The 26,999-nt window shown below is 58.4% G+C and overlaps 1 protein-coding gene across 4 annotated transcripts in view; it reads right to left on the bottom strand.

Annotated features, from left to right (window-relative positions):
- Window positions 1-451: 451 nt before the first annotated feature.
- AKNA (AT-hook transcription factor) overlaps window positions 452-26,999 on the bottom strand; it is a 50,761-nt gene continuing 24,213 nt past the window's right edge. For all 4 annotated transcript variants that reach the window (XM_072842502.1, XM_072842503.1, XM_072842500.1 and 1 more), the window contains 18 exons: window positions 25,035-25,191; window positions 24,225-24,367; window positions 21,451-21,510; window positions 19,337-19,464; window positions 18,648-18,855; window positions 17,279-17,433; window positions 16,968-17,168; window positions 15,940-16,186; window positions 14,895-15,001; window positions 13,904-14,136; window positions 12,520-12,682; window positions 9,502-9,678; window positions 8,856-8,971; window positions 8,058-8,207; window positions 6,814-6,909; window positions 5,761-5,877; window positions 5,326-5,518; window positions 452-1,678 (listed from right to left, as the gene is read on the bottom strand). In XM_072842502.1, the coding sequence (XP_072698603.1) occupies window positions 1,414-1,678; window positions 5,326-5,518; window positions 5,761-5,877; window positions 6,814-6,909; window positions 8,058-8,207; window positions 8,856-8,971; window positions 9,502-9,678; window positions 12,520-12,682; window positions 13,904-14,136; window positions 14,895-15,001; window positions 15,940-16,186; window positions 16,968-17,168; window positions 17,279-17,433; window positions 18,648-18,855; window positions 19,337-19,464; window positions 21,451-21,510; window positions 24,225-24,367; window positions 25,035-25,191 (2,916 nt within the window). In that variant the 3' untranslated portion in view covers window positions 452-1,413. The remainder of the gene's footprint in view (window positions 1,679-5,325; window positions 5,519-5,760; window positions 5,878-6,813; window positions 6,910-8,057; window positions 8,208-8,855; window positions 8,972-9,501; window positions 9,679-12,519; window positions 12,683-13,903; window positions 14,137-14,894; window positions 15,002-15,939; window positions 16,187-16,967; window positions 17,169-17,278; window positions 17,434-18,647; window positions 18,856-19,336; window positions 19,465-21,450; window positions 21,511-24,224; window positions 24,368-25,034; window positions 25,192-26,999) is intronic.

Below are 26,999 nucleotides of genomic sequence, written 5' to 3' on the forward strand. Positions count from 1 at the left end.
GGGACGCCGTCCTGGGCCCCCACCCCTGCGCCCCGCCTGGGCTCCCCATTCCCATCCGCATCGCCCCGCAGCAGCCTGCTGGCACCCAGCACGGGCTGGCCTCGGACGCTCAGAGCCTACAAGAGATCCCTTCTCGGCTAATTGCCACTTTCAACTCCAGATGATGACCTGCTGACAAGTGCAATGGGAGCGTGTCCTGGTGGGCGGTGGGGGGTGGGGCGCAGGAGTGAATGGGGGAGGCGGACGAGAGACCCCAGGAGGGAAGGCCCAGCAGGTGTTGGGGAGAAAGGCTCAGAGGTTGGGAACGCCAGAGCGGTGACAAGAGAGACTTCAGAGTGAGACATCGTGAGGTCGTGTCCCCGGGGGAAGGGTCAGGGTCCTCCTCCTCGAATCTTCCGCCCCACAAATTTGAGTCAAGAAACCACGAGTCGACGACGACACACACCACAGATGTGGGCAGCTTTGGGAATTTTTTTTTTCTTTTCTCCTTTTTTAAAAGATCAATATTCATTCTTCTTCATTTGCCCTCATAACGAAAATAGATTTTTAAATGCCTCAAATATACAAATATCACCGATGCATACACATTCCAGAGAAGCTGAGGTACGCGCTGCTACAAGGTGGGGAGCCGGAGGTGGGGTGGCCTCCCGGCTGCAGAGCGGGGCCTGGCAGGTCGCTGGCCGCTAGCCTGATGCCACGGGGATCCCAGGGACAGAGCCGAGGGTGCCGGGATGAGGTACAGAGAGGGACCATGGGGGACAAGCTTCCTGGGCCCTCCCCGGGGGGGCTCCCTCCCCAGCAGGTCCACGGGAAAGGCCTCTCCAGCCGCGGAGAAGTGGGGTGCACGTCATCCTGGGGACCCGACATCTGGACGTTTCAATGGCGTCGAAGGGCCCTACTGACCACCAGTCACTAGGAGGAAAGTGCACAGCCACGTCCCTTCCCAGAGATGCCTACTCCGGAGTGGCTGGTCGCAGGAGGCAGGTTTGCACCACAGACCCTGGCCGTGTCCCTTCTTATTTGGCCTTCTGGCTTGGATCTAAGGCCAGGAAAACTCAGTTTAAAAAAAAAAATCTGTCCATCTGTATATAAAATACATATTATTAGCCAGAGGTGGACAGTGCAGGACCAGGAGACCCCCCTCCCCACCCAGAGGCCATCTGGGCAGAAGGCGGCCTCGGTCCAGCACTTCCTGCAGGGGCTGGTCCCCTGGGAAGTTGCTCCTCTCGATGACCAGGCCCACCCCCACCCCCCGTCCGCGCTGAGAACACGGAGCCGGCAGGGCTTGGGCTAGAAGGAGACTCAGGAGGGGTCTGTGGGGCCTTCGGGAGTGGCTCCAGCCTCCCGGCCCGGAGGACAGCAGCAGGCCGCCTGCCCACCCAGCCACCCTGTGTTGCTGAGTCTCCAGTGAGGTCAGAAGAGGCAGGAGCCCCGCAGGCTTCGGGCCTGGCGCAGGTCGGCGGACAGGGAGCGGCTCATCTGCTTGGTGGTGGAGCGGATGTTCTCCGCAGCCTGGACGGCTTGGTTCAGGGCCTTGTTGAGCTCCTCTAGGTCCTCCAGGTTCAGCTGGATGGAGTGCCGGGGCGCCCTGGGCAGGCGGGGCGGGGCTGGGGGGGGCCACTCGGCGGGGGCCGGCTGGGCCGAGGAAGCTGAGGTAGGTCCCGGGGGCGCGTAGTACCTGAGGAGAGAGGCAGCTGCGTTGGTTGACCGCGGACACCAGGTTTGGCGTCAGCCCTGTTCCAAGCCCCACCTGGGCCACTGGCCCCGAGTCTCAGTGTCTTCACCTCGAAAATGGGAATAGTAAATAGCTGCTTCGAGGGATGTGTTGGAAGGACGGAGGATGGTAAAACGGGAGTGCCTGGCCCAGAGCAGGTGCTCAGAGACGGTCAGCTCCATCTACCTGTTCCCTTAATAAAGATTTATCGATCCTAGAGTACGGGCCAGCCCGTGTGCCAGGCCCTGGGGTTAGTTGGTGACCTGCTGCCTTCCCGGGGCCTCTCATCCGAGAGCCGGATCTCAGGGAGACCACGATCACCCCGGGGCTCTGTAGCAAACCCCTTCCATCAGAGAGGTAACAGATGGTCCATTTGCCAAGCGGGGAGCGGTGGAGAAACGTGATGAAAATTAGGGTTCTGGAGGAGTGGGAGGGTCTGCTTTCACTCCTCTGGGGCAGCAGGTGGCAAGGTGTCCTTCCCGGCCTGGCCCGGCCCTACAGGAACGTGGGGTGTCATTTAAAGTGCTGGAGAAAACGGCATGCGAGCCAGGAGCTGAAGCACAGATTTCTCCAAGGAGTGCCTACGGTTCGTGGCCAGAGCCACCAAACCCGCAACGGGCGGGAAGAGGGTTGTGGCCTCCGTGTTGTGGGACGGAGTGAGTGGCTGAGGGAAGGAGATAAAGGGTTTTGCCAAAATGAACCAGGGATAAGTTGACGAGGACTCGGCCAGAAGCCCGTCATTGGCGTCTTGCTTGGCAAACTTAAACTCTGGTCTTACCCCTGATGCTCCGCTTCTTCCAACCCACACTGTTGTATGGGGGGGTGGGGAAGGGGGGTTCTATCTCCAAAGAAGAGACACAAATGGATGACAAGCACCTGTAAAGATGCTCAACAACATCAGCCACTGGGGGAATGCAAATCAAACCGCAGGAGAGGCCACGTCCAGCCCCTGTCCCCTGCCGGCCACGGGGTGGCTGCAGTCAAAAGGACGGATGTTGGCGAGGAGCTGGAGAAACGAGAAGGCCCAGGCACTGCCGGCGGGAACCCACAGCGGAGCAGCCACTTTGGAAAACGGTCCAGCGGCTCCTCAACCACCTAGACGCAGCGCGTGGCCCGGAGCGGACGGGGCCCCCTGGGGACCGCGTGCTGCGCTCTGAGCAGCTTGTCTGTTGGGTGGGTACCGTCCTGCGTCTTGCACGCATTGGCACGCGGGGCGCAGCGGGGCCAAGTGACGCAGGCGGCCTGCCCCGAATCCTAGCCAGCTGCGGGACGCTGGCCCCGGGGCTTGACCCTTCAAGGACTGTTCCCCCACCTCAGAGCCACCGAGGGCCACCTCCCAGGATGCATAGACCCAATAGGAAAATTCAGGTAAGAAGCTCTGTGCGCCGCCCGGCCACTCTCAGCGCGTCCGTAAACGTCAGCTCAGAGTCAGAGGCTGGAAGAGGCGCCGTGGACTCACCCTCCCCGGACGCCAGTACCTGTCTCTGGACCCAATGAATAGGCTTCTTGGCTCCAGCTCCCTCCTTCGGGGACACTCTGCTCTAACTGCTGGGTTTCCACACAGCCCTCCCTGGCAGTAATTTGTTGCTCACCTGGCCTCAAGGTCGTCCAAAGTCCCCCTCAGGCAGAAGCAACAATGCCCCCCCCGCCCGGTCTCTACCCAAACAGAAGCAGAAAATCTTTCTAGCTACAAAGCCTTTGGTCCCGGGGCTAGAAGGCAGGTGGCCAGCAGGTGTCAGCACAGGCCCACAAGCTTTCCACTCAGTCCTGCAGGTGACCGCGGGAGAAACAGGGCATCACGCCCGCCCTCCAGCAGCATCGCCCGCCCTCCAGCAGCATCTCCGGGACTACGGTTCCTGGCCAACTTCTGTGTATTGAGGACTTTCCGTGCATTAGCTCACTTGGTCCTTACCACAACCCGTTTCACAGGGGAAACAACTGAGGCACTGAGGACCAAAGTGGCCCCTGTCCGCAGTCCTGTGGCTCCCCCACGGGCCAGGTCTGTCGGGCACTATAGCTCAGGCCCTTTCCCCTTCCCTGGGGCCAGGTGTGGGGACACAACCCGGTTAGGTCTGCCACAGGTCTGAGCCTGGAGGGATACGGAACAGCCTCAGCAGCAGAGAGACCCAGGCCTAACTATGGGCACTTGGGGCTTTATCCCGGGGCCACCGAATTCCAGGCAAAAGCTTTCCCGCCCAGTGAGGCCCAAGCATGCAGGCCTCTCCTAGCTCCCAGGAGCTCCCAGACTCAGCCGAGGGCAGCGAGAAACCACTGTGCGCCACAGTCCTTACAGGGGCCGGGGGCCGCGTGGCCCCGGGCGCCCCTGCTCCCACCAAGTGCCAGGCCCCATAGCGACACTGGCCTCTTGCTGCCCACAGACACGGGCTTCTGACAAAGAAGACTCCCGACTGACTCATCTTCCACTGAGGGAAACTGAGGCACACTACTCGCCGGTGATAGTTGGCGCCAGCAGACAGGGTGCTGTGTTTCCCCTGCTGCACGAGCTTGTCCTGTGGAAGCCACCTTGACTCCTTTTTCTTCTTCCCAATGACAGTACTGCGCCGCGGTGGCGCTCTTTGCAGGGATGACAGCGCTGCCCTTTCGTTGGGCAACGAGCCCCTGCGGGCACCGCACTACACAATTCCCCACACATCTGTGCGTCTGGCCACGCACCTCGTTTGACCCTCGCACAACCGTATGTGGTCGAGACTGTCACCCCATTTGACAGATGGGGAAACAGATTCAGAGAGGGAGTAGCTCGACCGAGGCCCCAGCAAGCAGGGAGTGGGAGACGGGATCCCACTGCAGCTCCGATTCTAAAGCCCAACGAACCACTTCTGCCTCAAGCGCCGCGCCTCTTCTCTCCTGGCAGGTGTTCTAGCCAAATCCCCGTAAAACGCGGAGTGCTCATCCTGCCCTATGCCTGACCGGTACGCTCCCCAGAGCTCAAGGGCCTCAAAAACAAGGAAAAGTCTGAGAAACGGTCGCAGCCAAGAGAGGCCCCCAAGGGCCCGTGACAGTGAACTAAGGGGCATCGGTGTGGCATCCTGGATGGGATCGCAGAACAGAAAAAGCAGCGTAGGTAGAGACTGAAGAAACCCGAACACACGGTGGGAGTTAGTAGGGATAACGTATTCCCATCGGCCCACTAAGTGTGCAAATGTGCCACATGCTAGTGAGATGGGAGGAATGAGGGCATCGGGGGTGGGGGGGCGTGCAGGGGCGGTGTCTGTGCTCCCTGCCCCACTTCCCTATACATCTAAACCTGTGCTAAACAGTCAAGCCTATTGGAAAACACTGAGTGTGCAAGTACTTGCTTGCTGGGAAGACCCACAGGGAAGGGGAAGAGTCCCCTGCACGTCCCCTGGGAGCTCCTAGAGGGCAGGGCCCTCTGCCGGGCTGCTTCACGGCTGCCCCTCCACCCCCCACCCCCGGCCAGGGCCAAGCGCACTCCGTGGTAGGCAGGGAGCACTCGGTGTTCTGCACACTGTACCCGCAGGGGAAACGCGGGAGGCCGTGGCGCCCGGGGTCTCAGCTGCCCGGCTCGGGTCTGATCGGGAATCATGAAGCGGGTCAGGTAGGCGAGGAAGGTGGGAGAGGAAGGTTCTTACACAGTGGCTGACGGATAAGGCATGATGGGAACCGAGGAGATGTAGGCGAAGGCGGGAGGGGCTGGCGCTGCGGGCGCTGCAGCCAGATACCACAGTCCGGGGGGCGGCCGGGCCGGGGACCCCGTGCGCTTGCTCCGCTGGCTGGGGCTGCTGGCTCTGCGTGCGTTTCTCCTTGCGGCAGCCCTTTCTGGCCCTGTGAGGGAGGGACAGCAGAGGGGACAGGCTGACGGCTTGGCAGGATGTAGCAGAGAACAGGGCTGGCCACCCCGGGGAGCGTGTCGCTTTGGGAAGCACGTCCTGCGCCCGCCCGGTTTGCTCAGTCCCAGACTGGGAGAGCCGCCACCCCAGCTGAGCACCTCCACCCCGGGGCCCCGAGCCCCCATCAAGGACAGCTGGCGGTCTGTCTGGGAGGAGACAGTGGGCATCTGTCCCTACCACTGGGGGCTGAGTCTGGGCCATCCGTCTCTGGGGAGGACCCGCCTCGACCACACAGGGGACATCGCACAGTGTCAGTGGGAGACGGTCCCCGTGGGTCCCTGGTGACGGTACCACCTAGGAGAGGAGGGAGAGAGATGTCATGTCTGGGTCACTGGGCCTGGAGCCCCCAGCCGACCTCCGTCAGCACCGAGCTTCCCTCCGGCCACGGAGAGTCAGCATACGGCGAGCCTTCGTGCCGTGTTGTATCAAAGCCAGCGAGCCACTGGGCTGGCTACTATCGTCGCTCCCCCATTTGACAGCCCGGAAAACCGAGGCGCCCAGAGGTTGAATGATTTGCCGAAAGGTCTGAGTGGGGAATGGGCAGTGCGCTCGCTGTCTGAGCCCAAGCCCGGGCGCCCAAGCCCAGCGCTTCACCCTGAGACGGGCCCCTTCTCCCGAGGGACTGGCCCACAGCGGCCCCTCAGGCCCCAGCGGTCCGTGGAGGCCAAAGGGGACAGGCGGAGAGTGGGCAACCTCCCCCTCCTCGCACACCCCTCCCCAGGGCTGGCCCGCGTCCCCTCCAGGCCTCAGCTCAGCTGGAAGGCCTCCCACCCGCCTGGCGGGGTTCCCGCTCCCTGCCCGCCCTGTGCTCTCCTTAGCCCGGCTCAGATCGCTTGTCACCATCTGCTTAGCTGAGGGTTCCTTGGGGCCAAGGCCCGGGGCCCAGTAGGGGACGGTGCTCGATGCCTGAGTGAATGAATGAACAGAGAGGCCCGCTGGCACTTGAGCAAAGGCAAAGCAGTGTAATGGCGAAGAGCCAGCGCCCCGGCGTCACAGCTTGGGTGCAACCCCGGGCTGTGCCACGAGGAGGCTGAGTGCCCTTGGGCAAGTTACTTAAGCTCTCTGAGCCTCAGTTTCCTCACCCGTGAAATAGGCACCATAATCAAACGGACAAAACCTATTTCACAGGGTCGTGAGGATTAACGTTCATAAAACCTTTAGCATCATGCCCTGGTACAGCAGGGGCTTGATAAATGGCAGCTGACCCCTTCTCCGGGCGCCGCCCCTCACCTGAGTCCTGAGTCCTGGGGGGCCGGCAGTGGGGACAGGAGATCGTGCCACCGCCTCTTGGGGCAGACGTGGGGGTCAGAACACGGTACTCCTGGCCTGGGGAGGAAAGCAGACAGTTAGCTCCGGGTGCTCGGGGCTGGGAAGGTCGGGGAGGCGTCTCCTCTCCCCGACGTGCGGAGGCAGTGGGCGAACCCAAGCTCCGTTAGGCCGGGAGGCAGGCCAGGAAGCCCGGCTAAGCAACGGCTAACAGGGCCACTACACCCCCGGGCCCCCCCTCGCCGGGGGGGGGGGTAGATTGGACCGGCTTGGCCTTGGGGTCAGCCCTGTCTTCTCCCTGTTGTCCCAGCGGCTGTGAAACGGGGGCAGTCCCAGGACGGGTTTGGGGGCCACATCCACGAGGCGCGCAGCCCGGCGCCCGGCAGATGGAAAGTGCTAGAGGTCTAGAGGTTTTTAGGAAGTTGGACAGATGCTTGGGTTTTGACCGCGCCCTGTCACCTGCTGCCTCGTCTATCCCTCCGTCTCAAATACCTTCGGAATGGGGTCCGATCACTTCTCTCCTCTTCCCCGGGGCCTGCAGGGCTCCCGAGTCCTATTGGGTGTGTGTGTGTCGCCTTGGGGCCCGCCGTTCCCGCCTCTAACCCCTCAGCTGTCAGGGCAGACACGTCTCTCTCACCTCTGGCCACGTGGATCTGGGGTTAACGCCCCTCCTTCCCAGCGTGCTAGGGGTGACAGTCACACCTATAATCGACTCTCTAGGACTTACACACTTGCTATAATTGCTTATTTGCTATCGTCTGCTACGCAGACTCACGAGAGTTGGCGCCGTGTCCACGCTGGTTTGAATGTTACGCGCTCTGAAGTCCTACTGTGTGTCACGTGAAGTCTTACTAGGCGCTGGGAGCCTAGTTCCTGACACACAGGGCGCCCTGGGGAATGCGACCTGAAGGAAGGCCAGGGCTAAGGGATCTGGTGTCCACCCTGCAAACGGCAGGTGCTTCATGGCCCTCCGTATGACTGGCCAGCTAACGGGGCTCCCCCGGAACCACACGTGGGCCCCGGCGGCAGGGGACGCATCAGAAACTGTTGGCGGGATCAAGGCGCCCCTCCCCGGTGCTCCCTGCGTCACAGAAGTCACGGAAGATGACGATATTTCAATGGCACCCGGGGAGGTGGGGAAGGCTTCCGTGATGGGAGTCCTCCCTGGGGGCCGGGCCACCCCACCCGCCCACCGTCGTGCAGCCCACCTGTGTACTGGCCCCGGAAGGTGACCCTGTCGGGCCGCCTGGCGCCCGACCCTGCTCCTTTCACTCCGTCCCGAGCTGCCTCTGCACTGTCCGTGGACGCCCGGCTCTTCTCAGGGAACAGCTGCGGGGGGGTTGGCTCAGATTCAGAACCTGGGGTGGAAAAAGAGGGGCATTAGAGGATGGGGATGGGGGTGTCGCACAGGTCAGGGAGTGAGCAAATCCCACGCTCAGGCTCTGAGGCACAGCTTGGGCTTTCATCCAGGTGTGTCCCTTAGTAACAGCAGCCGACGCACACGGACTCCTGACCTGTGCCGAGCTGCCCCTGCCGCGCGTGCACCCCCACGGCCGTCCCAGGGGGCAGATGCTATTATCGCTGTGTGGTCAGCTGGCCCTCTCAGGGCACAGAGCGGGGCAAGGACCTGGCCGAGGTCACCCCATCAGGAAGGAAGGAGGCGGGCTGGAGCCCCCTTCCCCTTCTCCATCAGGCAATCCCCCTGCACTTTGGGGCGTCCATCCACGTCCTTGTCTGCAGGGCGTGGGTCACATGACCCACCTCGCACCGACCGCCGGAGACGGAGGCCCTACAAAGCCTTTAGAGAAATCCCTGCACGTAGCAGGTGCGTGACTTACAGTGGCTATCGCTGGAAGCGCGTTTATATTAAGAGCACTACGACGGGCTAAACAAGACACACAGAACCGTTTCCGGGTTCCTCCTAAGGCTATTTCTGGGGTCCCTGACCACTGAGCTCAGGCCCAGACTGTGGCTCCAGAAGTCAGGCCAGGCGGGCGGCCACTTACTCACGGACAGTTGGGGCATCTCCCGAGGCGCTGAGGAAGACCTGGCTCGCCGCCTTCCTGCGGGGTCAGCTTGCTGCGCACCCCCGGGCTCACCAGACAATCTCTCTGTGGATTTACTAGCAAAAAGGAGAGAGAGAGAGAGAGATGATGATGTCAGTGGGTGAGGTTTTACGCAGACTTTCAAGATGATCAGCCGGGAAGCCAACCTCTGGGGAAAGCATGAGCGTCGAACTCAAAGACTCATGAGTCAGGCTCTCTGCCCCTCAGTTTCCTCATCTGTTAGGGGAAAAGAGCAGCAAATACCTCGGAGGGTTCCGGGAAGGATGAAGGAGACAATGACCACAGAAACCTGAACCTAGCGCCCTCCCTTAGAAACACTTAGAAACCAAGACTGAGCTGGTTTGAGAAGTCATCACAGACGTATGGCCAAGGAACAGACGTCCCGAAATGTTTGCGCTTCACTTGGGTGGTGAGTTCAGATTACGCGTTGGCTATTTCATGCATCAAATATTGCACAGTAAAAAAAAAAAAATGTGAGAGTAGGAGAGGGGTGTGAGTTCACACGTCTGGAGAGACCCAGAGGCGGCCAAGTTTTCCTCTGCAGCTGGCACCAGGGCCCAAGGGCGAGTGTTTTGGGGTCACCCACCTGCCGTAGTGGGAGCCCCAGGCAGCTGGGGGGTCCAGTGGCCGGGCGCGGGGCCGGGCGGGGCGGTCGAAGGCGGCCGCTGGGGACGTCGGGCTGCCCTGGGGCGGCTGGTGCAGGCTGTCTTCCAGCCTCAGACGGAGCCGAGACACCTCCTCCTGCAGCTCTCGGATGGCCTGGCTGGGGACGGGGGGCGAGGGCAGAAGCGGAGAGCAGATAAACCACGGGCTGAGCTGCAGCCCCCGCCGGCGCCCCAACCCTGTCCCTCTCCTGCGGCCACCGCGTCCCATCTGCCCTCAACCGATCCTGGAACTTCCTCGTGCGTCCACCCGTCCTGCGGGGACCCGTGCACAGCCCTTCCCAAACCCCAGTGGCGCACCGGCAGGATCGAGGGGTGGATGCACAATAAAGGGCCCCTCGACACTCCGAGCTGTGCCCTGCCAGGGCGCCCCCTCTTCCTTTCCGCTGTCTGCAGAAATGCTAAGGACCAGCCCAGGCCACCTCCTTCCCACCCTCAGGCAGCCCCTCCCTGAACATCCCCCGCACCGCTCATGCCCGCCCGCCCGCCGGTCCGTCCGTCCGTCTGTCCGTCTGTCTGCAGACGGCAGAAGATGCCTTCTCTCTGTCTCCCCGCCAGGCAGTGGGCGGGCCTCCCCCCACCCCTGAGACCCTTAGACCACAGATGCTCAGAAATGGTCCTGCACGGGACTCCAGGCCCCAAGCGGCAGCAGACGAAGGGCTTATGGGAGCGGGGCTAAGGGGACGCCGCGGCGCTTCCCGTCACCCCCGGAGGCAGGCAGGCTGGACATGCACAGCGCTCTCGGCGGCTGCCCGGACCCCCAGGGGGGACCCCCAAACACGGCCCAGCCTCTCACTGGCAACGCATCTCAAGGAGCCGTTGGTTTCTATGGAGCAAGGACGGTTTGCACGTCTGTCCAGCCAGCACCCGGATCCCTGGGGTCTCGATGGACGCAGGTGTCACGGACGCCCCTCCTGCCCGACATCCCCATGCACGAACCCCACATGCGGAGCGCCGGAGTCGGGGCTCAGCCTGGCCCAGCCTGGTGCACCTTCTCCATCTACTCCTGGGGCCGGCTTCGGGGCGGGGCTCCCCTCGGGGTCCCCTCTCGCTTGGTGGCCCTGGACTCGTGGCTGAGCGTCTCCTGGCGCCACCTCCAGCTCCCAGGGGGTGCCAGGGACGGGGACTCTCTAGCTCTGGCCCGTGCACTGTGTGTCCAGGGCCGCCAGTCCCCAGGGAGACGTTTGTTGGCGTTTCCAAGGCAAACGGCAGGGTGCCTGCGGGAGAGCCAGAGCTCCCGTGGCCAGTTAACTCCTGCGTGCAGGCCTGGAGGCCGCGCCGCCTTCCTGTCCCGGGCGAGGGACCCAGAACACTCACTTTCTGGGTGTTTCTATCAGGATCTCAGTCTTCCTGACTTAATTCTTTGGTGCCGGGAGCCAGCTGGCACCTCAAGTTCGTCTTCCCTGCAAACCTTTTCTCCCCCTGAGGTCCCCAGCTCTGTGTCAGCAGCATCCACTGGTTGGCCAGCCAGAGGTCTGAGTCACTCAAGACCCTCCTCCCTCCCTGGACGCCCCCGGAAGTTAACCAACTCCAAGTCCTATGGGCCCAATGCCTCAACGGCTCTTCTCAAATGCACCCTCCTCCGTCCGTCTGCCTGGCCCCGCATGTCCGTCCTGGGGGAAGGGCCTTGGTGGCCGTCTCCCCGCCTTGCCTCCATCTCACCCTGCTGGGGACCAGGGAAATCCTAAAATGTGAACCCAACCTTGCCACTCCCTTTTAAAATCCCCCTCACCCTCCTCAGCAGCATCTATGCATTCGCGAATATTCAGTGACCTCATTTCTCTGGGCTGAGCCACCATCCAAATCTCTCACCATGGTGTTCACCGCCAGTGTTCGAGGCCCTGGGAGACCTACCCCAGGTCCCCCTGCCTACCTCCCTGCTGCTCAGCACTCGCCGCTGCACTCACACTCGGGGACCCAGCTAAAACGAATGGTTGGCTCTGCAGAGGTGATGGGTGCTCTCCCACCCACCCATAGGCCTTTGCACATGCTGTTTGCCCTGCCCAGGAACACTCCTCTGTCTCTCTTCCTTCTGTTCTCAGCTGAGATGCCACTTCCTCCAGGAAGCCCTCCCTGAAGCCTCTGAGCGGGCCAGATGTCCCTTGTGGGCGTTCCCACGGTCCTTGGAGCCTCTGCACTTACACTGGGGAGGGTGACCAGGGGTTTCTTTGTTCATCCTACAAGATGGTGAGCCTCCTAGGCCAAGGACTGGCTCCCCCACTGCTGTATTCCCAGGGCCTAGCGTATCATTGACACGTAAGCCTGGAATTCCTCCGCCGGTGCCACAGGACACCGCAGGAGTGCACGTACTAAACTCAGGCCTGCGAGCCGAATGCCAGCCCTGTGCCCGCCTTTGCACATAGGTGATACGCCAGCCCCAGGAGGGCACAGGCCCAGGGCCTCGGAGGGAGTCCTGTGGAGCAGTCTTTCCCGTGTACCTGGGACGGACAACCCGGTCCAGCAGAGGCATGTGATCGATTATTGGCCAAAAGCAACTCAAAGGAGAGCTAAGAGGGCTGGCCAACCTATTCTCCCATTGCTGTTCACTCACACAAGGAGCAACTTTCGTAGTAGAACAATTGTGCTTGGATTAAAAAGAAGAGAACTGAAGACCAGGCCCTCCTCGGTTCATGCAGGAACAGCACCACCCACTGAAACACAGGCCTGGCAAGTGGAGACCCGCCTTGGAGGAGAAATACAGGGAGCGAGGTCTCAGCACCAGGAAGGTGAACCTCTAGGTCACTTCCCACCGGCCAAGAAGTGTCCTCTACAGTGTGTCCACATCAGTGCGGTCCCACAGAGTGGCCCTGTGCTGGCTGGCAGGACAGCTGGGTCCGTCGGGCCCCCCCGCCACACAGCCACCCCCGGATGTGATTGCTGAGCACCCCACCCCCCAGCCTCCCTCGGGCATCCTGTGCCATCCCTGTGCTGGTCCGACTTACTCTCGCCCTGTCCTGGTGAGGAGGAAGGTGTGGGTGCTCTCTGCTGCTCCATGGGGCAGAGGGGCGGCGGCAGGGTCCAGGGCGGGCGGGGGGCTGATTGTCGTGCTGCAGGGGAGACGCTTGGAAATCCGCTTCTGCCCCTCGAACTCTGAGCCGGGGACCTCTATGGGAGGCAGAAGGAGACCAAGGTGAGTTTACCCAGAGAGGACCCTCGAAGCACGAATTTCTGTGGGCAGAAGGGTATGGACAAAGAGTGCCAGCTGAGGTCATAATGGAAGTTTCCAGTGAGGTCACTGCCCACTGACCTCAGAAAGAACCAGGAGATGTGGTTTCTGCTGGGAGCTTGGGGTGCAAAGCTGGGCCTGCAGAGCTGTTTCTACCTAGACGTCCCCCCATCTGTCCACCACTTCAGCACCGGATGTGAGTCTTTGGGAACATTCCCCAGTACAGAGCTCATCGCTCCTTCGCGTGGACCAGCCCAGACCCTGCCAGGCATCACCAGGCTGTTCGGGGACCGGCTCCACGGCCCCCACCTCCCGCTAAAATACAGTCACACCTGCCTGCATGCTGCTGGGGAGAGCGTGCAACTTGGGGGATCCTGGTTAAACTCTGAACCACGGTTTTTGCAAGATGTTATCAGTGGGGGAAACCCGGTGAAGGGCACATGGGATCTCCCCGGATTATCCCTCACAACTACACGGGAATCCGTGATTGCTCGAACATTTAATTAAAGTTTAATTTTAAAAGTTTTCCATGATGAGCTTTGAAAGGGGCACAGCGAATCTGCAGTGCAGAAGTCAGAGCAGTGGTCACCTCTGGGAGGGGCTGGGGTTCCGGTCAGGCGGAGTGTGCTGGTCTGTGTTCATTTTGTGAAAATTCATCAATTTATGTTCTTTCCTGTGTGTGTGTGTGTGTGTGTGTGTGTGTGTGTGATTTCACTAGAAAGCATACATGCATTTTTTCTTAAAAGGTAAAAAATTAAAAAAAAACTAAAACCTAAAAAAAAAGGTAAAAACTGAAATCACAGGCTTCATAGACACCGAAGTGTTTGTGGCACAATGTTTAGTGCAAAAAGGAGGTCATGAAACACTCACATTTCTGTTTGATCCCATTTCTGTTTCAAGTGTATCTAAATAAACACGCACACATTGGCACAGAAGACAGCCCGCAGGCTTGACACCAAAAGGCAGCAGTGATGGTTTTCAGCATATTTTTTTTCCTCTTTGCCCTGTAGTTTCAAATTTTCCTGCTATGAACCTGTAGGGTATTAGCGTATCCTAAAGGGTAATGCAAGTGTTTTTTGTTGTTGTTGTTGGTTTGATTTTCCAATCCGGGCCATCCGGGCCGCTCCCAGGTTCTGGCCAACCTGGATGCATCCACTCACCCATCTCGGCCACCAGCGCCCGTTCCAGGCGGAAGCTGGGTGCCCTCTGCTGCAGAGGGCTGTCCCGGCCCGAGGGGCGCCTCTGGGCTCGGCTCCTGGGTGTGCTGGGCTCCGTGGCTCTTCTGGGGACTGGAGGACCCCTGGTCTGGGGCGGAGAGGCTGCGTCCTGGGGGTGGGAGGCTGCGTCCTGAGGCTCAGATGAAGTGAAAGGCTGGGCCAGTGTTCCTGCAGTGCTGAGGGGCCGTGGAGGGAGAGACGTGTCGAGATCACACAGACAGGCCCTGGCCTCTGAACCCCTCCACCTGCTAAGCCAATGAGCTCCTGACCCTTGGGACCGGGCACCCCCGGCAGTACAGTGTTTCTGAGGCTGCACCCACATTATACATGCATTTCTGGGTAAAGTGCAGAGCTGTACACCTGCCTGCCCACAGGTTATAAAGCTCAAGCTCCTTTTTAGAAAATATACAGAATTCTTAACCCTTCCTTCCCATGCAGCCCTGGGGTTCCAGGCAGGCCTCCCGGGGCGGGGGGGCTGCACCAGCTTTGGAGGCTGTCACTCTACATGGTGGCCTGTCTGTCACTCCATCCTTCACCCGAGTCCCCGCCTCCGTCCTTGCCTTGGGGTTCCAGCCTCGTCTCTTCCCAGGTAGTCACCCCGATTGCCCTTTATCCTCGTCTACTGCTCACCCCGCGCCGCCCTCCTGTAGATCTTCCTTCACCATCCACTCATTCATTCACTCAACAAGACTTATTCCCTGGTCTGCCGCTGATTGGCTGAGTGACGCTGGGCAAGTCACTTTCCTGTCTCTGCACCTTGGTTCCCCTCTATTGATAAGATGGGGGCAAGGAACCATGGTTGGGGGATGAGGTGAGGGCTCTGAGAATGCCCAGACCATCGACCCCTGCTCTGGGGCTCACGGCACCTTGATTCCCAGGCTACCCCTCCATGTGTGATGCTGATGGGGAATGGGGTGGCGGGGGCCCAGGGTACCTGATGTGGGAGAGCCGGTGCTCTGGTGTTTGGGTGAGGGGCGACACTCTGCTGGTTTCTGAGCCCACAAAGCCGCTGTCTGTCTCGGGGGACGCCATCCAGGGCTCCTGAGAGAGGCAGTGTCCCTTTAAGTCTGAGGAATGTGCCTGCGTCCTGGCCTGGGCCTCACATTCCAGAGGCTCACAGGCAGGCAGGGAGGCTGGCCCAGCTCCCGGCAGCCAGGCCCTGGGGTGTGAGGGTCCTCAGGCCAACAGCAGGGATTCCATGCCCCAGAGGACCCTGAGCAAGTCCTGCCTCCCCGAGGCCCTCGAGGCCCTGGGAGGGACACTGTAGCAGGTTTCCCGAGCTGAGGAAGAGGGGAAGGATAAGAAGAAAGCCGGCCCATCGCTGGGGATGCGATTCACACCTCCACAGGTCTTCCAGCCTGGGCCTGGAAAGCCACGGTCCTGTCTGACTGTAGACATGCCCGTGCCCAATTCATCAAACGTGCATACCCCCTCAACACTGGGTCTAAGGGAAGATACAAACAGGTGGCACAGGTGCCTGCCCTCAAGGAGTTCATAGTCTAATGCAGATTTCTTACTATGGGGTCATCAGGACCACAGGTGTATGTGTGTGTGCATGTGTGTGTACACAGGCATGTAGAAGCACAGTTCTATGGGAGGATCACAGCATAAGTGACATTTCCATAGTGACCTGTGGCTCCCCAACAGTTTAAAAACTGCTGCTCAAATGTCACAAACAGGCCATGGAGTCAAATGGAGTCAAGGACTGTCCCTCACCCCCCCCCCCCCCATCTGCACTAATCAGACTCAGTGAAATACAGACAATGGGCCACAAGCTCTTGGAGGACAAGCAAGAGCTCCTGGCAGGGCAACAGGGGTAGGGGGAGCCCCAGCAAAGAGGCAGCACTGGGCATAAGTCCTGAATGTTGGGCAGAACTATAACTGACTGGGATTGGGAGCAGCAGGCCTTCTGGAAGGGTGTGAGCAAAGGCCCTGGGGCAGAAGTCTCCGGGAGATCCATGCCCCATGCAGATGCTTACCTCTAGGTGAGGCCCCCCAGCCTGGTGCAGAGACTTCTGCGGAGGGTGCTCAGAGATGCCACTTCCCTCCAAGCTGGTCAGACTGCTCTGGTGGGATGCTGCAGTCCTGGTGGCCCGGGGGCGGGGCGGCCGGGTAGGGCCTGGAGGAGTTGCCTCGGCTTTGTCCAGGCCCTGGAGGTAGCCATCTCTGGCCGCGGATGCATGGAAGCCTGCTGGCTTTACAGACCCCAACTGCTCCACCGTCTCCCTGGGCGGGGGGGGGTGGGGGGGGGGAGGCACACCAACTCTGAGCCCGGGTGCAGCCCTGTCCTGGGAGCCAAGCAGCTCCGGACACAAGCTGTGGAGCCAGACGCCCCTGCCCACCCACCCTGGTTTTGTCATCTTCTAGCTGCGTGGCCTTGGGTCAAGCACCACCTCGCTCTGAACCTCACATAAAAGGGGGATGGCCAACAAAACCCACCCGACACACCACCGCGGAAACAGTGTGGGAAATGAATGCGCTACGGTGCCATTTCTCAGGCTTCAGGAACTTGGGTACCCCCTTCCCGACTTCAGCCACTTTTATAAACTTCCAACTACTCAAAGGCTTAGGGCCTCATTAGAAATGGAAGATCAGTCTATTTTGTGTGACAAAGAGAAATGAACTCCGGAAATGGACGGAAGAAACATGAAAATGGTATTATTCTCTTCTAGACAGATCTGGTTGGCGGCCAGAGGCCCTGGGCCCGAGGCCTGCTCCCTTGTTCTGTGTCTTTCTTTCTCTTTTTCTTTTTAAAGGAAGATCAAGAGAGGCACTAAGGACATACGAGCACTGAAGCTTCCTCCTTGATGAGCTTGGAGGGCCTGAGACTGCAACGGAGCGTAATACCATCCAACCCTGCCTCTGCCCCGCGCCACCCGAAATCACTGCAAGTGCTGTCCCGGGTGGGCACGTCCCTTTGGAGAGCCGTCTAGCTCACGACGACGGTTACCACCCCTGGGGTTTCGGGGTTGGTGCATGGACGAGTCGGGGAGGCTCCCTGACGTACTTGGGGGGGGCCCTGTGACTTCTTTCAGCCAGGGCTGGGAGCTGCCTTATGGGGATCCTGGAGGCCTCGGCTTTTCCCGGAGCTGGAGCTGGCTCATCCACTTCCAGGATACGGCCTTGGCCGTCTTCCTCCTCCTCCGCCTCATCCCCCTCCTCCTCCTCCATCCTCATGGCTTCTGGGAGAGACTTCACGCTGAGATACCTACAGAGCACAGAGAGGAACATGACTTCGGTCCAGGGAGCCAGCCAAGATCCAGTCCCTGGCTCTCGGGGCCGGACTCCCCCCGCCGGGGCCTCGGTCCTGGTACTCACCGCTCCAGGAGGCCATGGAAATCCTGCTCCACCTGCAGCTCCTTGTGCCTGAGTGGGGCCGGGAGGCCCAGGGGCCTGTCCTCCACCTCACTGCTGGTGGCGCTAAGCTCCACGTTCCCGTGCGACACACAGAGGCCCAAGCTGGCAGCGTCAGGCTGGGACCAGAAAGGCGGAGGGACAGAGATGTAGCAGATAACCTAACACTACTGTTTTAGGGACCTGCCTTATACAGGCTCATGCTGGATGCCGACAGTAGGTTAGACTCACCAACCCTCTCACCCTTTCACGTGTGTGCAGAACGCAGGGGCTGGACTGTGCGATCTTTACTACCGAGGGCCGTTAACTGAACATCTACTACCCGCCAGGCTCTGTCCAGACAGCACTGCATGATGCGCCCAACAGCGACGGCTATTGCAACCCATTTTACAGACAGGAACCCGAAGCTCAAATGATTTGCCTGAACTTATAGCAGAGGCGAGGGGCAGGGCTGAGATCTGAACCCAGATCTCCCACAGAAGCGCCTCTCCTGCCCCGCTCCATTCCGATATGGACACCCAGCCTCCAAAACAACCATCCCTGGGGGAGCGCGGGACCCCTCGGGATGATGTGCTTGGGTTTTCGCCCATTAGTGCATGCAGCGCCCCTGGGGGACCTTCCCCAGTGGGGGAGCCTGCGCACAGCCCCCCATCTGCCCACCTCACCCACCACGCCGGCCCTTCCTCCGGCTCCGTCCCCGACAGACACATCTGTGCAGTAGGGCAGCCAGACAGGGACACTCTACTACTGTCACTGGCGTGACTGCTGGACGCTCACTCTGCTCGACAACGCCATGAAGTTCACCATCTTGCAGGGTGACGAGGGCCGGAGAGACTTCTAAAAGTCCCTTCTGCACATGGCCCTTATCTAGAGAGCCCTGATCTCTGAACAGTCCCCAGGGACGCTGGAGGCCATCCCTTTCCCCCGTCCTTCCTCTCACCAGCACCGCAAGGCCAGGCGAACGTGCCTTCTACACCTCGCTCAGGTCCACACACAGCCTCCATCTCCCTGCTCCCCACCCCACCTCCCCGCACACCCTCTTCTCACACCCCCTACTGGAGAAACCCAGCAGAGTTTAAGGCCAAACCCTTGCCCTGCTTCGCAGGCCCCTAACACCATGGGGCCCCTGCCTGCCTCTCCGGGCGCAGCTCCCAGAGAGCAGCCCCCTCGCTTTCCATACTGGAGCCACAGGGTCTTTGCACAGGCTGTTTCCCCTGCTGCGCCGTGTGCCACGCGTGCTGGCATTTGGTACATAATTCACAGCAAGTATGTAGTGAGGAGGTCAATCAATGAAGAAGAGAAGGAACGGTCAGGATGGCTGGGAGGAAGGTACCTGAGGGCGGCGGGGCTGGCCGGCGGGCGTGCGGCCTGGGCCTGAGAGAGAGGGCAGGTCGGCCGGCTGGTGCGGGGACGTGGTGGCCGGGGGGCTGTCCGGTGCCGAGTCCGACCCGGCTCGCTCAGGCTCTGGCTGCTTCTGCTCCATGCGGTCCTTCAGCTCTTCCAGGCGAATTCCCAGCTGGAATATCTCCTCCTCTAGCTCCCTGGAATGGGGAGACATCAGCGCCCGGAGCCTGTGACAGCAGCCCCAGGGGGGGCAGGGCGGGGAAGCCGTGCTTCAGGGCAGAAACCCCAGAGGATGCCCCCAAGGGGGCCACCTAATGCCCTGATTTGGATTACGTGGGGGACTCGAAACAACAAGGTGAAAAGGGAACTGTACTGGGCACCAGGAGCCCTCTACCTGAGTACCCCCCCCCCCCCCCCCCGCCAACCCGTGCACCTGCAGGCTGTGGGGACTTGGCTAATCCCTCCCCACTCTGGCCTGTCAGGTCTCATCTCCAAGGTCACATCTCATTGCAGTGAGTCTAAAAGGACACAAATCTCAGCCTCCAGTGTCCCCCTGACCTGGCTATGCTGCTAAGTGGGGTAGGGTATCTCCCTTTCCCGTAGTGTATGAATCATGAGGATGAAGTGCGCCCCTCTCCATGGCCAAGGGAACCAGCGGCCTCCCTCCCCAGCACGTACCTGCCAGGATCGAATTTTCCAGACATCCCCTGGGAGCCGGGAGGCGGCTGGGCCAGCTGCTGCTCCCTGCAGGCCTTCAGGTACTCCTCCTCCAGGGCTGCGTGGGCAGCCTTCAGGCGCTGGAAGCCCTGAAACCAGACCAGGCCAGAAGGACTGAGTGCCCAGGCCCGCTGGGCTCTTTCCCTGCAGATCCAGGGAAGCAGATAGCTAGCTCATGGTGGTGGGTGGGGGCTAGGGGTGGCCGGCAGAGACCCATCTCCTGGGCTCCCAGGTCCCTGGAAGGCTGGAGTCCAAACCCTAAAACCTGCCCGCCCCGGTCTAGCTGTCTGCCATCAGATTGGCAAGGCGGAGGCACGGCCTGGAGCCTTGGTCCCAGCTCCAGAGAGCACCAGTCTCTCCTGGACAGAGCTACAAGTACTCTGATGTTTCATGGTGGTCATAGTGGCAAATGTGCCATCACTCTGTCCCCATAAGGACCTAGCTCTTGAGAGACCAGGGATCCTCAGGCTTAGTTTCAAAACTGTGGATCTGGGAACATGAGTCAGTCTGTTCCCAAATCCTTCGAGACTGTCACGACAGGTGATCTTACCACCACCATACTGGTAACAGCAGGCTACGGCTACCGAGCGAGCCCTGAGGCTCTGTGCTAAAGCGCTTTGCATCATTCATTTAATTTCCAACACAATCCTAGTGAGAGGGGTGACTTATCATCTTCATTTGAAGAGGAGGAACTGAGGCACAGAGAGGTCAAGTTGGTGAAGGTCACACAGTGAGCGAGCAAGTTGTAATCGGGGTTTGAACCCGGGGGCTCTAGCTTCAGGGCTCGTGGGCCAAACGATGATGCTGGGCCTCCAGAGCAAAGGTGGTGATAGCTCACGGACGGCTAAAACTGCGGGAGGTCGGATCATCATCCCTGGCTTATTATCGTCCCCATCCCACTCCTTCTATGAAGACAGCAGACAGTGCAAGGGCAACCTCAAGTCTCGTTCCCGGGGAAGCGTGCTCTTCCAGCAGCTCTCCGCCTCCCCGGGTATGGGGGGAGTTAAGATGAGGGGAGGAAAAAGAATGGTTTTGATTTTCAAGGTCCTTGCTCATCTGCTCACTGAGATACTGTGACACATAGGGCACATTTTGCAGTTGGAAAACAGATGATGTCTCCGTGGTAACAGAGTCATTAGTAACATAGTAATGACGTGGTGAAAATGCAGTATTTATTACAAACCAGGGGTGTTGCATTTGCCCCTCTCTGCCCCGCCTCAGCACCTCCCCCCACCCTCCTCTGTGCCCCCAGTGGGGTCTGAAAGAGACCTGGGAGGGAGCAGCCGGTCCCCGAGCCCCCGTTTCTTGTCAGATCCTCCGATGCCGTCCACAGCCCTGCTAACGGCCCCTTCACAGACCCCCTCACTCCCAGCTTTGAGAGCTCCCCCTGCTTCTTCCCAGGATCCCGGCTGATACAGCAGAAATCTAGATTTTACATATGACGATAGTTCACCCAGAAATACCGAAGTCCAAAAGGAAATAAGCCAGTAGGGGTTGGATTAGGGCTCTCCTCCCCCTTTCCCCTTGGCTTTCAAATATTGGGCAATTACTTTTATAATAAGGAGAAGTAAGAAAAAAAAGAGAGAGAGAGAGAGAGAGAGAGAGAGAGAGTCTTCCTCTGGTTGCTGAGAAGCAGGATACCCCGCAGCAAGCGGTGCAAGGCAGCGATGACCCCCCTGGACTTGGGAATCAGATGGACCTGGGTCTGGGCTCTGCTGCCTACAAGCTAAGCGGCCTGCCAGTCGCCGGTGGGGTCGCCCCATTCCATTCCAGTTACATGGGGGCGATGACTGTAACTGCCTTACCGGCTTTCTATGAGAAAATGAAATCAGGGGCATCAAAGGCTTGCACGGCGCCTGGCACGCCAGCACCACTGCCAGAGAAGTGGCAATACCGTGATACAACGACCGTGATCACGACAAGCCGCGCCAGGGCTGTTTGCTCTGAACGGAGACAGTGTGTCTGGGATTCTCTGGCCTGTCTCGTGGCAGACGAGGCCTCAGAGACTCGGCCGGGGGAGCTGGGCGGTTGCCTTGCCTGGCAGCTCCAAGGGCATCTCCCAAAGGGGGCAGTACCTTGAGTTGGTCCTGGGGCGTGAGCCGTCCTGCCTGCAGCAGTCCTGCGAAGGACTCCACCTGGACATTGGGAGGGGAAGGAAACACACTCCGTGAATCCAGACCCCGGAAGAGGAGTCCCGCAGGCCCCCACCCCCACCCCACCCCCGCCACACACACACACACACACACACACACACTTAGTCACATTCACACTCTGGCACGGGGAGCTGGGTCCCGCCTCCGGATGCGGGTTGCCTGCCAAGCGCGGAAAGGCGGATGCCAGAAGTTGACTCCACCACTGGCCTCGGCCACAGTAGCCTTTGAAAAACATCCAAGCGGAGCCTCCCAGAATTTATCAATAGCAAAGCACACTCACTCGTGTGCGTGGAGACCTATGAGACAGGGCTGTTCGCTGCAGCATCAGTGGGGCGCAGTGGGAGACCATCTAAAAGCCTGTCTGTGGAATAGTATGCAGCCATCAAGAAGAGGAAGGGGTAGGTGCAGGTGCTTTCTTATAAGTTAAGACCCACTTCTCAGTGTCAAATCAAGGTACAGCCCAGGCTCTATGCTATGCTACCATCTGTGTAAAATATAGCGAGAATTAAAAAGGACAAATATAAACACGTTGGCTTGTAGATTATAAACGACCCCTAGAAGGAGGCAGGGAACTAAACGCTCATTGCTTCCGGGGCAGAGAACTGGGTGGCAGGGGCGGGAGCAGGCATTTCTACTATATGCATCTTTTGAACTTTGAACAAAGTGAATTCATTGCCTACCCAGAAATATTCAACTTCAGCATATTGGAGAAGTCAGGGTACAGCACAGCGTACATACTCATGTGACCATTTCTATAAACACGTATGTGTGTGTTGAACATTTTTGCATGAAAGAGAAAGGCAAGTACGGGAAAAGAGACTTTTCACTGAATATGCCCTTTGTACTCTGTGAGGGTCTGCACCATGTGCATCTATTACCTTAACAAAAAAAAATTTTTTTTAACTGGGAAAAAAGGGGCCAAGGGGATTTGGGGCTTTCTGGGATTTCTAGGAAAGCTCTAGGTTACTGCCAAAATATAATATAGAAGTTGATATAATACAGTGATATTACATAAGTTATATGATATATAAAACAGAAATATAATGTAAGCTACATACGCAGTTTAAAATGTTCTTTCTTTTTTTTTTTTTTAAAGATATCACTTATTGATTCATGAGAGACACAGAGAGAGGCAGAAGCAGGCTCCCTGCAGGGCACCTGATGCGGGACTTGATCCCAGGATCCCAGGATCATGCCCCAGGCTGAAGGCAGACACTCAACCACTGAGCCACCCAGGAGCCCTGAAGTTTAAAATTTTCTACAAAATAAAATTTTCTAGCAGACATATTTAAAATGTAAAAAAGAAACAGGTGAGGGACGCCTGGGGGTGCTCAGCGGTTGAGCGTCTGCCTTCGGCAGCTCAGGGCGTGACCCCAGGGTCCCGGGATCGAGTCCCGCGTCCGGCTCCTTGCATGGAGCCTGCTTCTCCCTCTGCCTGTGTCTCTGCCTCTCTGTGTGTGTCTGTCATGAATAAGTAAATAAATCTTTAAAAAAACAACATTCAGGACAAGAAGCAATATCCCTCCAGTTACGGGACTCAGAACGGTGGTGATTGAACAAGATAAAAGTCCTTGTTCGTGTTACTGTGATGGATGAACTTGGAAGATGTTCTGCTCAGTGACAGAAGCCAGGCACCAAAGGACGAATATTACGTGACTCTATTTATGGGAAATGTCCAGAACAAGCAAACTCTTGGAGGCAGAAAGTAGATGCACAGGTGCCAGGAGCTGGGGCGGGGGGGGGGGGGGGGAGCGACCGCTTCATGGATAGGGAGTTTCTTATTGGGGGGATGAAAGTGTTTGTAGAGTGACTTGTAGGGATGGCTGCATGACTGAGTCCACTGAAACCCACTGAAGCATGAACTTCCAAGGAGCAAAGTGTGAGACATGTGAATTCTACTTCAATAAAACTTACCAGAAAAATAAACGAACAAAAGCATGGCGGTATTTCTCTGAGGGAACTGTTTTATGGACGTGGTAATATGTGTAACTGTTGCATTTCCCTTTTTGCATCGACAGCTAGGAAGCTCAAAGCCAAACCTGGGCCTGCCAAAGGGTCCGACGGGGCATTTTGTTTCGTCACTTTACGCTAAGTTCACACTAGTTTTTTCTACTTTTACTTCCCCTTGGCCCTGGTTTCCAGACTTCCGTCTCCAGAATACGGTTAAAATGCAAGTATTTTCTCAGCCCCTTTAAAGCGCTTTTGGCACAAGGCCAAGTGTATGGTTATAAATAGACCTGCAAACAACTCCCAGTTATTTGGACTGTTTGGTGAAAACATAAAGGCCCTTTGACAAGTGACTGAGAATTGATTTCTGTAATGAATAAGCTAAAAAAGTGGGGTGATTTACGCCAAAGAGGAAAAGGTACAGCGGAGATCCGTTGTCCTTCCAGAATCCTGAAAAGAGCGGGGAGTCTCCCCTGGGGCGGGGGGTGAACCGGGAGATGCTTTCAAGCACAACTGGAGGGAGTCGGATGAGACATGGGGCCAAAAAAGGGAGTTAGACCCAGCGCTGAGTGACAAGGAGGGGGCTCTAAACCGGGGGAGAGCCTCACGGTTTCGAGATGGCCAAGATCCCCCCAGCAGGGAAGGGACAAGCCAGCCTGGCAGAGAGCTTCTCCCTCAAGCGGGCTGAGGCTCTGCTCTCTCGGGGTGAGTCCTGTGTGCCCCCCGGGGAAGGCTGGGGTGGTCCTCACCTTGGCCAGGAACTGGTTGGCCCAAGAAGCCAATTCCTGGGTCCGCGCTGCTGAGGGCTGGTCCTGGGTGCTGCCTGGGTTCTCCGGGGGCCACGCTGGGGCAGACGAGCAGGGGCTCAGGTCTCCTTGAGCGGACGGCCACCCTGGGATACACCACCAGTCAGCGCGGGGGCCAGGAGCTGTCCTGCCTGGGCTTGAACCCCTAACCCCGCGCCTCCACACCACACACCCTCCACTGTCTTTACATGGGGCCCCAGGAAGCAGGCTGCGCGGTGTAGACTCCGTGCACGGGGGAGGGCGGAGAACGAGGTCTGGGTCTGCCCCAGATCACACAGCTGGAGCCAACACAGGCCTCTGGTTTCCCGCACAGTAGTTCAGGCTCTAACTCAGAAAGACTCGGGTTCCAATCCCCACCCTCCCCGCTCCCCCGCGGCAGTGTGACCTGTAGCATGTCCTCGCCCCTCCGAGCCTCAGTTTCCTTAACTGTCAGAAGGCTTGATGTGGAGATTAATTGGGATCATGCACCCAGCAAGCCTTGGCCCCCATGTGGGGTCCTCTGTTATGCATTTGGGCCTGAGATCCCCCAACCGCTAAGTGCAGAGCTTGGGCTTTCCCCAGGCTGCTCCGGCTCTGGGTAAGATGCTCTCCACATCTCCATTTGGCCTCCTCAAGTCATAGGTCCCAGAGAAGGGCCTCATCTCCCTCCCTCCCCTGGCCTGAAGCCAGTGCCACCCCAAGGTGACCCAAGTACCCCCAGAGCAGAAAAACAGGCAGAAGGCTCCCCAGTCCCATTTCCACTAGCAGACTCACCTGAGGCCCCAGAGATCTGTGAGGCTTCGGTGGAGCCTGACCACCATACCACCGACTGGGGCTGTGGGATGGTAAAGGATAAGACCTTGGTCCCCTGGGGCATCGTCCCTGTGTGGATGCTGTGGCTGGGCTGAAGCGGGTCCGAATACAGGTTCACCTGCCAGGAAGGGGAGACATGAGCAAAGCCAAGTAAGGGTTGGGGCAAACCCCGCAGCAGGCCTCACCTTCATTCACACCATCACTTAGGCGCTCAACAAACATGCCTCATAATGATAAATACTACTTTTAGTGGAGCCCTTGGGTGGGGAACCAAACACTGGGCCAAGGACTTATATGCCCCTCCATCCTCTCTACGGCAATCCTGAAGGGGAGGCAGGGCAGGGACGATCATCCCCATTTTACAGAAGAGGAAACGGAGATTCGGGTTAAGTCACTCACTCAAAATCTCCAGCTATAAATCCTTGGGCTGAGATTATAATCCTGCTGTGACCCTAAGGTCTATGGTTTTCCATATTAGTAATTTTTAACATTTGTTACAATAATTTACAATGTAACCACAATAATTAATGTAGTATTTCATATGCTGCAATTATAATTACAACCATATAATATTTCTCATAAATAAAAACATTTTCAATCATAATTATCACATTGATAGTAACAGCAATTGAGAGTTGTTTGAATGGGTGAGTAAACCAACAAGTGAACTAGCCGATCTCTCCCGTCGCAGGTCTCCAGCATTGGAGGGTGGACTCCAAATGGTAAGCAGCCCAGTGTCTGCGGGAGCATCTGGAGTCAGGCTGATGGCCGGGGAGGCCAAGGTCACAGAAGACCGTGTGCGCACGGTGGTCCAGTGTGGGGGTTTGGCAAACTATGGTCTGTTTTTGGAAACAATGTTCTAGTGGACACAGCTATGCTTGCCTATGTATTGTCCATGGTTTTTCAGGCTACAACAGTGGGGTTGAGCCATCACCACGGAGGCTGTTTGGCCCACAAAGCTAAAAATAATGACCAGTGGGCCTTACCCCTGCCCACATTCGAGTCCTAGAACAGGTGATTTAGCTAATTCTCTGTGCACAAAGTGAGTGCTCAATAAACAGAAGCCACCACCCTCACATTCATCATCACCATTATTACTGCTGTTACCATCATTGCACATCACCATTATTATCGCCATCATCACCATTGTCACCATCGTCATCACCATCGTCATCACCATTGTCATAACCATCACCACCGTCTTTATCACCATTATCATCACCACCACTGTCATCACCATCACCACCACTATCACTATCACCACCATCATCGCCATCACCATCATCACCATCACTACCATCATCATTATCTTCATCATCATATCACCATCACCATCACCATTGTCATTTATGCGGCCATCAAGGAGGCAGGTCCTTGGAAAAGCTATTCCCCTACAGGCTGCTTATCTTACTGCCCCCTGCTGCCCCAGGGTATGCCTGATAAAGGGCGCTCCCTAGCCCCCTGGCAGGCAGCCTCTCCCTGCTTAAGCTGCTCTTCACGTCCTGGCTGTGGCAGAAAAATCTACTCCAAAGTGAGGGACAATGGCCCAGCATGGCCTGGCCCCCACCGCCTCCCCCTCCTTCAGACCCAGCCTCTGATGAGAACAAAGCTGGATTTTAATAATCCCCTCCACCATCTGCTCAGACCCGCCTGTGGGGGCTTTTCCATCAGCACCCCTTTCCTCCCAGGGTGACCCAAATCTGGGGAAAGCCCAGCCCTCCTGCCTGCCTCACCTGCCCACCCCGCCCCTCCCCCAGCCCCAGGCCTGGCCCAGCAAGGCCCAACCTTGCGAGTGACAGGACCGGGCTGTTTCAGGGGATGGGCTGGGAAGGATGGGGGGTGAGTGTGGGTAATTCGAAGCTGCTCAGGCCCCTCCCTTTGGGGATCTGTCTCTGGCCGTAGCCAGCACCCGCCCCAGCACCCCGG

The sequence above is a fragment of the Canis lupus genome, chromosome 10 (genome assembly GCF_048164855.1).
Source record: "Canis lupus baileyi chromosome 10, mCanLup2.hap1, whole genome shotgun sequence".
NCBI classification, from domain to species: Eukaryota; Metazoa; Chordata; class Mammalia; order Carnivora; family Canidae; genus Canis; species Canis lupus.